At 51.0% G+C, this 12,930-nt stretch overlaps 2 protein-coding genes across 3 annotated transcripts in view; one reads left to right on the forward strand and one right to left on the reverse strand.

The window, feature by feature from the left end:
* The first annotated feature begins 753 nt into the window (after positions 1 to 753).
* EIF6 (eukaryotic translation initiation factor 6) lies at positions 754 to 7,017 on the forward strand. The gene is made up of 6 exons (XM_032705018.1): positions 754 to 1,097; positions 1,177 to 1,262; positions 1,732 to 1,907; positions 3,109 to 3,285; positions 3,845 to 4,026; positions 5,126 to 7,017. Exons 1-6 carry the CDS (start codon positions 991 to 993, stop codon positions 5,133 to 5,135), a joined length of 738 nt encoding a protein of 245 aa, XP_032560909.1. The 5' UTR covers positions 754 to 990; the 3' UTR covers positions 5,136 to 7,017.
* A 1,173-nt stretch (positions 7,018 to 8,190) lies between these two features.
* The window catches only part of MMP24 (matrix metallopeptidase 24), a 47,493-nt gene continuing 42,753 nt past the window's right edge, over positions 8,191 to 12,930 (reverse strand). For both annotated transcript variants that reach the window (XM_032704991.1, XM_032704990.1), the window contains exon 9: positions 8,191 to 10,751. In XM_032704991.1, the coding sequence (XP_032560882.1) occupies positions 10,414 to 10,751 (338 nt within the window). In that variant the 3' untranslated portion in view covers positions 8,191 to 10,413. The remainder of the gene's footprint in view (positions 10,752 to 12,930) is intronic.

The raw sequence follows: 12,930 nt of genomic DNA on the forward strand, positions 1-12,930 counted from the left end.
TGGGTCGTGGTTGGGGGGTGAGCACTGAGCTGTGCAGGGAGGGGACAGGGACACGTCTTGGCACATGGTTGGCATCTGCCCGTGGCTGACACTGGCATGGAAAAGGTGTCAGCACATAGGTGGGCTCTGCTCCTGGGTCAACCTGAACACCAGTGGCAGCTGACACAGAGTGCCTCTGTACACGAGCGAGGCACCGGGTCACGGGTGGCCTTGTGCGCACTCAGGTGACACGTCTGCTGTCACACACCCACCGTGTCAGCACGGGGGTGGTGCCTGGGCACGGCTCCTGCTGGGACAGGAACACTGTGCCAGCACCTGGGGAGCACCCGGGCGTGGGCTGGGGCTGCACATGGGGGGTGGCCAGGGAAGTGGGGACAGGGACAGCCATGGCACAGCTGGCACAGGGACAGCGATGCCGTACCCGGGCCCGCGCCCGTGGGGACACACGGGCGGGCTCGGCCCGAAGTAGGATCGGGGCACACGGGGACGGGTCGTGTCCCACAGGGCTGGCGGGGGGTGCCTGGGGCGGTGCTGCCGCCACGGGACGGTCTCTCCAGGGTGGGTATTTGTCCCTCCTGGGTGGATGTTTGGGTGTTTGTCCCTCCGAGAGTCGCTGTTTGTCCCTCCCGGGTGGGTGTCTGTCCCTCCGGGGATGTCCCGAGTCGGTCCCTCCCCTGCCTGTGGCAGTCGCACCTCCCGGCCGGTGGGGGGCGCTGTGACCGCCGGGCGTGACCGGCGCCGCTCTGCCCCCTCATCCGCCGGAAGCGGAAACGGGCGCACCCCGTGGTTCCGGCTGAAGCGGCGGCGCCAGGAGTGACTGCGGTCTTTGCTCCTTCCCAGCCCCAGAGCAGGGCCTAGCCCCATTTCCGTTCCCGGCCCGGCACCCGCCCCGTTCTCACTGCCGGCCCCGTTCCCGGCGCCATTCCCGGCCCCGTTCCCGGCGCCATTCCCGGCCCCGTTCCCAGCCCTATTCCCACACCCGTTCCCGCCATGGCGGTCCGCGCCAGCTTCGAGAACAACAACGAGCTGGGCTGTTTCGCCAAGCTCACCAACGCCTACTGCCTCGTGGCCATCGGCGGCTCAGAGAACTTCTACAGGTGAGATGGCCCTGCCCTGCCCGCCCCGGCGCTGCCCTGCCCGGCTCCGCGGGGCCCTGACGGCGCTTTGTCCTTGCAGCGTCTTCGAGGGGGAGCTGTTCGGGACCATCCCGGTGGTGCACGCGTCCATCGCCGGCTGCCGCATCATCGGCAGGATGTGTGTGGGTACGTGAGGGGAAAGCCTTGGGGAGACGGGAAGGGTTCTGTGCCTGGCCAGGGCCGCGTCCCTCGACCCCGGGGGCTGTTCTAATGCCCGAGTGGTTTTTTGTTCCTTTAACCATCCTATGGTGCTGCCACGGTCACACGAACAGCAGCACCCGGACCTTTTGTGGAGCACTTGGCATCTTCACGGGGAGTTCCTTGTCAGAGGGACTCACTGAGAGCCTCGAGCTTCCTTGAGTCCTGTTACGAAAGAGAAGGGATTTGTGGCAGTGCCACTCCCCCACAGCCAGTGCCTCCCGCTGGTTTTTTGTTTCCCGTGGTCTTGGTTATTTTTAAATGGTAACAAATCTCCTGGGCTGGGTCCTGGGAGGAGCACACTGAGTCAGGGCAGGGCGTGAAGGGCAGGGAGGTCCTGGGAAACCCCGAGGAACATTCTCCTTATTCCATTCTGAATTTTTTTTTGCCATTTTAGGGAACAGACACGGGCTACTGGTCCCGAGCAGCACGACAGACCAGGAGCTGCAGCACATCCGGAACAGCCTCCCGGACTCGGTGCGGATCCAGCGGGTGGAGGAGCGGCTCTCGGCCCTGGGCAACGTCACCACCTGCAACGACTACGTGGCCCTGGTGCACCCGGACCTGGACAGGGTACAGGGCCCTGGGGCACTGCTGTGGGCACAGGGGGGCTGGGAAGCACTGCCCAGGCTGAGCTTGTGGCCTCTGGGTCAGCCCTGGAGGAGGGAAGGGGGATCAGAGGGGTGAGTGTGAGGATGGGGGGGAATGGCTTCCCACTGCCGGAGAGCAGGGTTAGATGGGATATTGGAAGAAATTCTTCCCTGTGAGGGTGGGGAGGCCCTGGCACAGGTTGCCCAGAGAAGCTGTGGCTGCCCCTGGATCCCTGGAAGTGTCCAAGGCCAGGTTGGAGCAACCTGGGCTAGTGGAAGGTGTCCCTGCCCATGCCAGGGAGTGGGATGCAATGAACTTTAAGACCCCTCCAACCCAAAACATCCTGTGATTCCATGATCGTTGGGTGCAGTTTGCTTTGGGTGGTAAAACTGAGTGAATTAGAGGGTAATAAAGAGCACCCAGAGGAGGGCACTGAGGATTACAGCAGGACTTGGAAGCTGCAGCTGAGCTACCCAAAATCTGTAACAGTTGAAAGAGGCCATGGTTGTGAGTGATTACAGAGGGCTGAAAGAAAAGCAAGAAGTTTTGTAATGAAAGTTTAAAATAAGAGCAAAGGAGACAAAGTTGCTGCTACTTTGTGTCTCAGAACTGATACCTTAATAGCATTGAGAGAGGTGTGTGGGGCTACAGGTCATGACAGTGTTTGCTTTCAGCTGGTGCTAAAGCTGAAGAGAGATGGGACTTGGTGTTAGGAGTGCAAATGGAAAAGAAAAATAAGGGTAATGGGCTTTGCAGCATAATATGTTTTAAATAAGCGCAAAAAGTAAGGTAAGACGGACAGAGAGAAACCAAAATAGTTCACAGTGAAACCTGGAGGGGAAGGAAGTTCTTAAGAGTTCTGCAGAGGATAAGATGACTTTGTCATGGTGGTTTGGGAGGACTGGTTCACTGGGAATGCCCAGAGAACAGACATTGACACAGCTGATGTACTGCCAGCAGAAAGAGGGGGGATTTGGGCATTTACAGGCACAGGCACAGGATTGTGTTTGTGGTGACACTGGGAACATGTAGAATATGGAGGTTGGGGTTGTGTTTTACCTTGGCTGGGTTGCAATGGGTTGTGCAGAGTGGGAGGCTGTCAGAGGGCTGTGTGCAGGAACAGCTTGACTTCCAGTTCCCTGGTGCCATTTTACTGAAGGCTTTGTTCTCTTCCTGTTGGCAGGAGACAGAGGAGATCTTGGCAGATGTGCTGAAGGTGGAGGTTTTCAGGCAAACGGTTGCAGATCAGGTGCTGGTGGGAAGTTACTGTGTTTTTAGTAACCAGGGAGGACTCGTGCACCCCAAAACTTCAATAGATGACCAGGATGAACTGTCCTCACTGCTCCAGGTCCCACTCGTGGTAAGGCTTTTGTGGGTTTATGTTTACCTTTCCCACTCCCTCCCAGCCCAGTTCTAGTGTGGCTCCATCTCTTGGGCTCCTGGATGCTGTTTCTCTGCAGAGCAATTCCAAGTGGGAGATGAGGGAAAACTTGAACAGGCCAAGTCTCCTGAGACAGTTCCCTGTCTTCCCTGAGTCTGGATAAACTGCTCAGTGCTTTTACTTTGCTCCTGGAATGTTGCTTCTGCTGGGATTGTGTGTGGTGCAGACACAGAATGTGACGTTATCTGGTTTGGCTGAAGCCAGTGTTTACAAAAATTAAGTAACAAACCCCTGTGCCTGCTCAGTTGGATGTGCTCAGCCACTGTTGCTGTGCCATCCTCCTTCCTCCTGGCCGGACTCTGTTTCCCCGGATGCCACACCACCTTCTCACCACACAGATTAACCATTTCACCTGGGCTTTGCTGATGGGCAGGAGCTTTCAGCTCTTCAGGGGCATGAGCTGAGCCCCCACTAAAGGTGTTGGCAGGGGTGTGTGAGGAGCTGTGCTGCTGTGGCTGACGCTGTGCCCTGCCCGCAGGCGGGGACGGTGAACCGCGGCAGCGAGGTGATCGCGGCAGGGATGGTGGTGAACGACTGGTGTGCCTTCTGTGGGCTGGACACCACCAGCACAGAGCTCTCTGTCATCGAGAGCATCTTCAAGCTCAACGAGGCCCAGCCCAGCACCATCGCCACCAACATGAGGGACTCCCTGATTGACAGGTGAGGGGGAGCCAGCTCTGGGCACAGATTTTGTTATAAACTATTATTTTATCATGAAGTTGATGGTTTCGCAGTTGATTTATCTTTTTTTAATTTCCCTTTTCTTATTGCCTCCTTCCTTTTGTTGGTTACTGGCAGCAGTTAGGTGATGGAATGTGCGAGAAATGAGAATCATTTTTGTGGGAAGCAACATCCATTTCAGCTGTCAGGTTTGCTTCCCTACCTGTTCAGGGTTTTTTTTTAAACAAACTTTTTTTTAAAAGTTAAAATGCCAGTGACTTTGCTTGACATCTTGGCTTTTGATTGTTGTAACCCACGTAAAGTTATTTCAAATGCTTGCTACAACCATTTCTGGAGCCAAAAAGACTATGTCTTGTCAGCTGCTGCTGCTGCCTTAAATCTTTTTAATTTAAAACTGCCTACTGGAATTTTTTGAAAACCTTTTTGTCAAAGGCTTTGTCCATCTTGTCTTTTAATGCAAGGCAGGCTTAGTTTTCTGCCTGGAGCAGTAATGATACAGGACCTTCCCCTTTCATTATGTATGAAAATGTTTTCACAAGGTTTAGGATGCACATAGATCAGTGTCCTCTGCAAACTGCATTTGGGCTTTCGTCTGGTTACAGCTCTGAGGACCATTGCTGTGGGGCTAAAAGTGTGTTCCTGAGCTACCAGAGCATTGTAACTTAGTGACTGAGTTCTCGGGTATCATAAGAATTTATGGGAATAGTTTATGCATAACAACTTCCTAGACTTTGGAACCCTTTGAAAGAGTTCTTTGCCCCTTTACAGTTCTGGTACAAAGCCTGGATGTCTCTGAGCATATCAGAGCCGTAATTAAACTTGCTCTGAGCTGTTAATCACTCCCTGGGCCAGGCTGAGTGTGCATTTTACCTTTGCCAGCTTGACAGGTTTGTTCCTGTGGCTGCCTGTTAGCAGCCACAACATCTGCTTCCCTCTTTTCATAGGCCCTTCTCTTCTAGGAAGGGGAATTTCTACTGGGCCTTTGTAACTGGAGGGTGAGAACTGACTGTACTGGTGTTTTGAAATGCCTTCTGCACTCCCTGGCACTGCCAAACCTCCCTTCTGTTTTGTGTTTCAGCCTGACATGAGCAGCGCTGGTTCTGACTTCCCAGAAAGCTCCTAAGGAGTGAAGTGTTGAGCTGCACTGTGGATCACAGGCATCCAGACCTTCTGATGATATTTCTGACCCAAGGAAGAGGCTGCAAAATCAAATTTTTGTAGTGTTTTGTAAACTTAAGTATTGACAAATAACATGTCTAAGATGCAAATAAGGAATGCTCTCTGTCCCTTTGCTGATGTTCTCGAGTTCTTCAGCTCCGCTTTCTGGTGTTGTGGTGCTGACTGAGCCCCTCAGATTACCCACAATATTTACTCTTGTGGCTCTTGGATGTTGATCACTAGAGATTGCTTTGCCTTAAGTCTTGCACCAGTGTCCTGCAGCACAGCAGTTTGTTTTGGCACTACATGCACTGCCCTCTCTCCACACAGCTGCTTGATGGTGTTCCTGCTGTAGGTAGACAGAAGAACCCCTTGGATGTCCAGTACCAACAATAGAGGAGTTTACTTGCCACAAAATAATCTAAAAGCCATCACCTTCTCTTTTCCCTGAGCTGTTCCCATGGGAATGGTGATTCTGAAGTGACCATGTGGATAAAATCTGGAGTTTGTTAGAGTTAATCCAAGGGCTTTTAACAGCAACAGTGTGGGAGTGCCTGGAGCAGAGTTTGATTTGGTGTCACCTGTGCTGCTCCTGGGGCACCTGCAGGAGAGAGCCCTAAAGGCACACTATGGCCAGTGGGTCTTATTTGTCCTGCAGGAGTTCACCTCCTGCACTGGGAAACCCTTGGAAGTCAGCAAACTCCAATTTTGAATTTGAACCACCTCATCTGGAGTTACCTTGGGGACAAAGGTTCTGTAATACGGTTCTGAGCAGTAATTTGAGTCAGAGGGTACAGATTTGGGAGCTTCCTCCTGAAGAGCTCTGCCCATGCCCGGGAGTGAGGATGGGAAGGAGCTGTGGATGCTACTTTTGGGTAGAAGTAGTGGTTGCCTTCCAAACAGCTTTTTCTCACCGATCTCTCGTTTCATTGCTTTTCTGCTTGCCCACTAAGGGTGCACTGAAGGCACAGAAGTGCCTCCTGAGGGTAAGAGGAAGCCATTCCCTCATGGCTGGATTGCTCTCAGCAAGAGGGTTCTCTAGAGGAGTGCTGGCCTGAGGGCTGTGTGGGCAGAGCTCTTTTCAGCCCTGGTGCTTTGGGCTTTGTGAAAAATTAAGGAAACTTCTATTTTTGTTCTACTGTCTGGATGTTTAGGGAAGGGTTTGTAAGTTTTAGTTGATTAAAGGCTGCTCCTTAAACTGTTAAATAAAGATTGCCATGGTCTCTGATCAGAGCAGCCCTGCCATTTGATACTGAGCACCACCTTTCTTGGCATGACTCCAGGTCTCCTTCTCTCAGCCTGTCTCAGTATTCAGAGCGAGAAGCTGCTTCCTTTTGGTCACCTCACAGTGCTCAGCTCCTGGGTGGACATGGCAGGATTCTGACTATTCCCATCCTTGTTGGCCTGTGTTCATCCTATGGGAAGCGAGGGAGGCTGAAATTTTCCCCTGCAACTCCTGTCACTGTTTTTTTCTCATTCCTGTCTCCAGGCAGGAATCCTGGCTTGCACTGGTGACCTTGATCTGTGTTAGGTCTTATAGACAGTTTAGAGGTAAATGAGAAGAATAATCCACTCTGTGTAATCCAAATCCTTAATTGGGAAAGATGGTGCAGTGTTGGGGGTTGTGATATGCCCAGGAGTCAGGGCAGGACAGGGCATTGCCAACTGGGGTGAGACCTCTGGGAGCTTGGGAACTGGAAGGTGGCAAACATGGTACCTGTTCTAAACATGGGTTTGTGGGAATTCTGAACTGGTGAGATGGACCTGTATACAAGAAAAATGAACTATAATAAAGATTGGATTTAGAAACACAGATCATGAGAGAGCATAAATGTGGTGTTTTAATGGCAAGTCATGTCTCAAAAGATCTGTGCAATTCTTTAAAGGAGTCCACAGGGATATGAAGAAGGTCTTTTGTACTGCATTGGCAGGTTTTTGTGCCAAAGGCTTTTAGGACCGTGGGTGAGTGAGCCATGGAATGAGATGACTAATTACAAATTAGGAATAACTAATCTGTCTTAGTGGAGGACCAACTTTTCTGATTGTAGTTATCCCATATACCAGCAAATTTCTAACTTACCTGGGAAAATGAGCCTTAATGGTGATGAAATTATTCGAAGTAGTCAAAAACTGGAGGAAAACCAAATAGGATATTGAGTGCAGTGCAGTGAGTGTGTGTAGTTGGCTGCTCTAAGGTCCCCCTGTGCCAGGGTTCCTGGGCTTGACAAATACAGGATGGGATCACAGGAACACACCTACAACAGCCTCTTGCTCATGAGGCTTGAATTAGCTCTGCTGTTCCCTGGTCCCCTGTGGGGACAGTGTGTCCTGGTGCTGCATTTGGGACAGGAGCTGGATCACGGAGAGCTCTGGCCAAGCTGATGGGCAGCAGCGAGTCCACCTTCCACTGATCAGCTGCTGCAGCAGAACACAGGATCCCAGCAAGAGTGGGAATACTAAGGAACTGCTCCTTACACGAATACTGATGTTTGTGCCCGGGTCCAGGTCACCCTAGGACTGCCCAGGGGCCAATCTTGGCAAAAGAGAGATGATAATGGTGTGAATGGGGTTGTACTGTGGGAAGAGGGTCAGCTGCTCACCCCCTGCCCCAGCCCCCCAGTGCCACCACCTGTACCTGCAGGGGACTGTTCTCACTCCCCACACACCTCCACGAGTACCTCATGCCCTGGAAAATCAGAGCTGTGCCCCAGGAGGCAGGTACAGAGCAGGCAGGACAGGCCCCATGGTGTTTCTGTGGCTGTGCAGCAGCAGCTCCAGGCAGGCTGGGTTTTGGCAGCACAGCTCAGCCTTGCTGAGCGGGGCCTGGCACCCTGAGGCACACGCAGCTGTCCGAGGACACGGCTCAGCCTGTGCCCAGTCGGGCACTTTGCTGCCTGAACAGCCTGTTCCTTGGACAGGCCAAAAATCTGCCTTCGGGCAGGAGAAGAATATAAATGATATAAACGAACCCAGACAACGCTCTCGGTTGTAAATTCTTTTTTTTTTTTTTTTTTTTTTTTTAAATGATGGCTGTTGGAAGTTGCTCAAAGGTTTGGGCTGTGCCAGCCCCAGAGAGATGGCAGCATACAGATGAGACCGAGGTGGCTGTGGAGTCCTGGTGTGCGTCCTACCACACCTCTAGTACACAGAGCAACACGGAGTAGCGTGGGGGTGTCTGATTAGTAGCTCCGATTTCGTTTGGTCCTTTGCACTCCTTCACCCATCATGAGACGTTAGCACAGGTTTCACTACAACTCGAAGTTTCTCATCTACTTGCTTCTCACTTATTTTGTAATATGTTGGTAATATTTTATGTTTAAACACAATAAACAGCTTGGCTATGGAAATCAGTTATGAAGGACAAAATACAGTTTGAGACCACACGTTATGCAGTCCTAGTGGGCTTCACCAGACGTATCTATGTGTCTATCCTGCTTCACCAGAGCAATATTTGAGCACTAATTAGCAATCCAGAATGCTAACAATCTCTCTGCTGCTTCGTTCCTCACTGTAGTTAGGAATAGTTTTAGCATGTTTGTTGTCCGTGGGGTTTGTTTCAGAGCTGACATTATAAAGCTGTACTTTTTCTATACTAACTGGACATTCTGTGCATTGCACTTCATTTGCACTGAATAAAGTTCAGTTATAGGCAGAGGGCTTAGGCTAATCACCCGTGATTATCATGGAATCGTAATCACGGTGAGCGTGCAAAGCAGTTCCTGTGCTGACATGGATGGCACTTCTGTACAGGGCTGGACTTTGCCATGACACTGTACTGCAAGAGGCTCTTCTACTCTTATTCAACATGGTAGAAATATCAGCATCAACAGGAAAATCAAAAGTTTATGGTTAGGACAGAACATCCTGAACCACTCACGACTGGAAGAGGGACAAGCAGAAGCTACTGTTGTAGGAAGAGACTCGTGAAAACTCACTAGCTGGAAGTTAAGGTATTTTTCTAGCCTTTACCTGATTTTTATGGCTCTGTCAAACGTGGCTAGTGATGAACTCATTCTACTGTGTGGCATGCTCCCTTTGGTCCTTGCCAAATATTTGCCTGTGAAGAAGTGAGCAAAACAAAAAAAACCCCAAATTTCGAAGGCATACAATGTTTGTAACATCTACAGGGCTTGGATTTAGTTTTATAAACAGGCCTAATTCTTACTGTACCTTGACTATTTCAGCAAAATATAATGACGACCTCACTCCAAACAAACATTTCCATTCTCCTGAAACCCAACGTACAAATTCCACAATCTAGTTACACGTGCCACAGAACAACAACTCATCTTTTCCCGGTGTCTTAACAGGGGCAGAGTGCAGTCTAAGTCTACACATATTCCTGGTATTTCAGTACCCATTGGTTCATTGGTTCTTGCTGCTGGGAGCTTAAACCAACTTATATGACATTTAAATATTTCTTTCATAAGTGGCTCCCAAAACAAAAACATGTATTCCTATGATTGGTTGGTTGGTTTTTTTTTAGACCCAATTACTTTGTCTTCAGATTGTCCTAGTCTAGGGCTTGATGTTGCCAAGTGTCTGGTTTGGTGCTTCTTGAGCTTCTGCTCCGCACTCCGGTACCTCTTTGAGTGCTCGGTGGTTCCTTGTGCACTGTGCTGAGTGGCAGCGTTGATTAGTTATGAATGTACAAAACATCTGACCAGCAGGTATTGGAAATTGTTATCCAGGTAGATCCCTGGATTTTGTAATAAACTAAGAAGATCTTTTAGAATGGTTCAGCATCAGAATGTCTTCTGCTTATGACACTGAATTGTTCCCGTTCATAGATTTCATGATCTTAATTCGTTTATGAGACAGCTATTAAAAAAATGGTTCTGTTCAGAGGTGGTTTAGCTACACTGGAGAATGCTGGGTTTAACAGGGGGCACTGGTGCAGGGAACTGAATGAAGTTTCCCAGATCAGTTGAAACCTGTCTTGAAGACTCTGGTGCTGGCAGAGCGAGCCTGTGGATGCACCGCGACCGACAGGCGACCGAGGCAGCACGAAGGAAAGAGGCTCCACACTGCAAGGCTGCCTGCCTGTATTTTTTCCAGTTTTCCTGCTTATTTCAGTCCCAGGCTGTCTAAAACTTGTAGGTCACTGAAGCAGTTTTGTTTGGTAGGCTTTTCAATGCATTTTTCTCTTTTTTTTGCACGTCCATAGTCCTCAGCAGCTCGACGAGGTGCAATGTGCAGCAGGCTGTGTCATACCCACTCCTGGACAGGTCTTTTGTAGTACACAACGTTTTGCTGCACCTCTTTGTTTTTGAACTGGAAGATTGTGTACACCAGGACGAGGATGCACAGGGACAGGATGCAGGGGATCACCACTGCGATGGCGTTGACGGTGCTGGGCACGTCGTTGATGGTCACCATGATGTCCACGTCGTCGTGCGGGAGCCGCCGGTCTTTGCTCTGCTCAACATCCTTCTGGTTACAGCCCATCCAGTCCTTCAGGATTGACCTGGGGTAGCCTGGCTCCACGCTCAGCCTCTGGTTATCGAACTTCCAGTACTCCTTCCCTTTGTAAAAGTAGGTGTAAACTAGGAGACAAAACAGAGGGTATTTTTCACCATTTCCAAGTTGAGTTGCGCTTGTGTGAGGGTGTTCAGGGAGCCTGAACAGTGGGAGGTGGGCACTGCCTGGGTCAATAAAATGCATTTATCCAGGGCATTCCCGAACCATTGGAAAGTGAAGGTGGTTTTGGAGCTGAGCTTTAAAGGGGAAGCCATAACCCTGGCTTGTGTGTTCAACACCGCTCATGGAACACCATTCCCCCGACCAAGACAAGCAGGGAATTAAAAGAAAACCCTACTAACTTTAAAGAAGTGTGCTACACTGAGTTATTTTTTACTAAAGCATCTGTAAATGTGTGCTTGTCATTACCAAGTAAATTACAACATCTGCAGAGTGCCAGTGTGTGCCTGGGTCAGTTTGGAAGAACATTTCAGTTTCTATTCACCCAGCCTCAGAGAGCAGATGCTGGGTAAGACAAGTCCTTTTGGCCACAAAATCCAGAATATTTGGCCTGTGTTGAGGACCAGTCTTGTCCTGCTGCTAGTAAAAGGGTGATGCTTTATGCTATGTGTTGTCTGAATTACCCCCCTCTCCCCAGACTCCTTTTCTAGTGACTCTCAAATGATTAGAAAAACATTAAAGAAAATAGGAGAAGGGAGCTGTGGTGAAAGTGTTGGGGCTCTTGGACTGTCCCCCAGGTTGGCTGGCTCTCACTGCCATCCTTCAGCCTGGCCCAGCCCTACAGCCCTGCTCTCACACCACAGCCCCAAATTTAAACAACCTCAATGGCACAAGCTCCCTCTGTTAGCTCTTTCCCTAACTGGAAGAAGAGGAAGAAATCTTCAAATCAGAGAAACAAATGTGTTGGAAGGAGCCTCTGGAGGTCCAAGCCCCTACTGGGAGCATAACTTCAAGGCTACTGGTCACCAGTGGTGTCCCTCAGGAATCAGTGCTGGGCCCAGTTCTATTTAATATCTTTACTGATGATTTAGATGAGGGGATTGAGTCCACCATCAGCAAATTTGCAGATGACACCAAGTTGGGGGGGAGTGTTGATCTGCTGGAAGGCAGGAGGGCTCTGCAGAGGGACCTGGACAGGCTGGATCCATGGGCTGATTCCAATGGGATGAGGTTCAACCAGGCCAAGTGCCGGGTCCTGCACTTTGGCCACAACAACCCCCTGCAGTTCTACAGGCTGGGACAGAGTGGCTGGAGAGCAGCCAGGCAGGAAGGGAGCTGGGAGTGGGGATGGACAGGAAGCTGAACAGGAGCCAGAGTGTGCCCAGGGGGACAAGAGGGCCAATGGATCCTGGCCTGGCTCAGGAACAGTGTGGCAGCAGGAGCAGGGCAGGGATTCTGCCCCTGGACTCAGTGCTGGTGAGGCCACCCCTGGAGTGCTGTGTCCAGCTCTGGGCCCTCAGCTCAGGAAGGACATGGAGGGGCTGGAGCAGGTCCAGGGAAGAGCAGCGAGGGTGGGGAAGGGAGTGGAGCACAAGTGCTGTGAGGAGAGGCTGAGGGAGCTGGGGGGGCTCAGCCTGGAGAGGAGGAGGCTCAGGGGAGACCTCCTGACTCTCTGCAACTCCCTGACAGGAGGGGGGAGCCAGGGGGGGGTTGATCTGTTCTCCCAGGTAGTGATCAGTAAGACAAGAGGGCTGGGTCTTAAGCTGTGCCAGGGGAGGTTTAGGTTGGATATTGGGAAGAAATTCTTTACAGAGAGAGTGCTCAGCCACTGGAATGGGCTGCCCAGGGAGGGGGTGGATTCACTGTCCCTGGAGGTTTTTAAGATGAGACTGGATGTGGGATCAGTGCCATGGTCTGGGAACCACGGTGGGGTTGGATCAAGGGTTGGACTTGATGATCTCAGAGGTCCTTTCCAACCTGGCTGATTCCATGATTCTAACTGCCAACATCAGACAGGCTGGAGCCTGTCACAGAGAGCCCGAGCCAGCTACAGGTAAGAAATCATGAGGAAATGTAGGTTACAGCACCCTCACAATCAGAGCCCAGGAAAACCAGGGGCCGTTGTAGCAGAAAAAGTCTCGTCCCCCAGAGCTGGCAATGTGATAATGTGGTTTTACAGCCGAGGATGTGCATGGGCTGGGATGAGGGTCAGGAAAGATCTCAGAGTGCTGCTGCTCACAGGGCCCAGGTAACCCCAGGGCTTCTGCAACTGGATTACTGTATCAGGAAATACCAGAAACACCC

The sequence above is a fragment of the Chiroxiphia lanceolata genome, chromosome 17 (genome assembly GCF_009829145.1).
Source record: "Chiroxiphia lanceolata isolate bChiLan1 chromosome 17, bChiLan1.pri, whole genome shotgun sequence".
NCBI lineage: Eukaryota > Metazoa > Chordata > Aves > Passeriformes > Pipridae > Chiroxiphia > Chiroxiphia lanceolata.

Excerpts from the sequence above, each read along its gene's own strand:
- EIF6 (XM_032705018.1), top strand. The coding sequence starts at position 991 with ATGGCGGTCCGCGCCAGCTTCGAGAACAACAACGAGCTGGGCTGTTTC. Across the intron at positions 1,263-1,731 it reads CATCGGCAGGATGTGTGTGG|GGAACAGACACGGGCTACTG; the intron begins GTACGTGAGGGG and ends TTGCCATTTTAG. Across the intron at positions 1,908-3,108 it reads TGCACCCGGACCTGGACAGG|GAGACAGAGGAGATCTTGGC; the intron begins GTACAGGGCCCT and ends TCCTGTTGGCAG.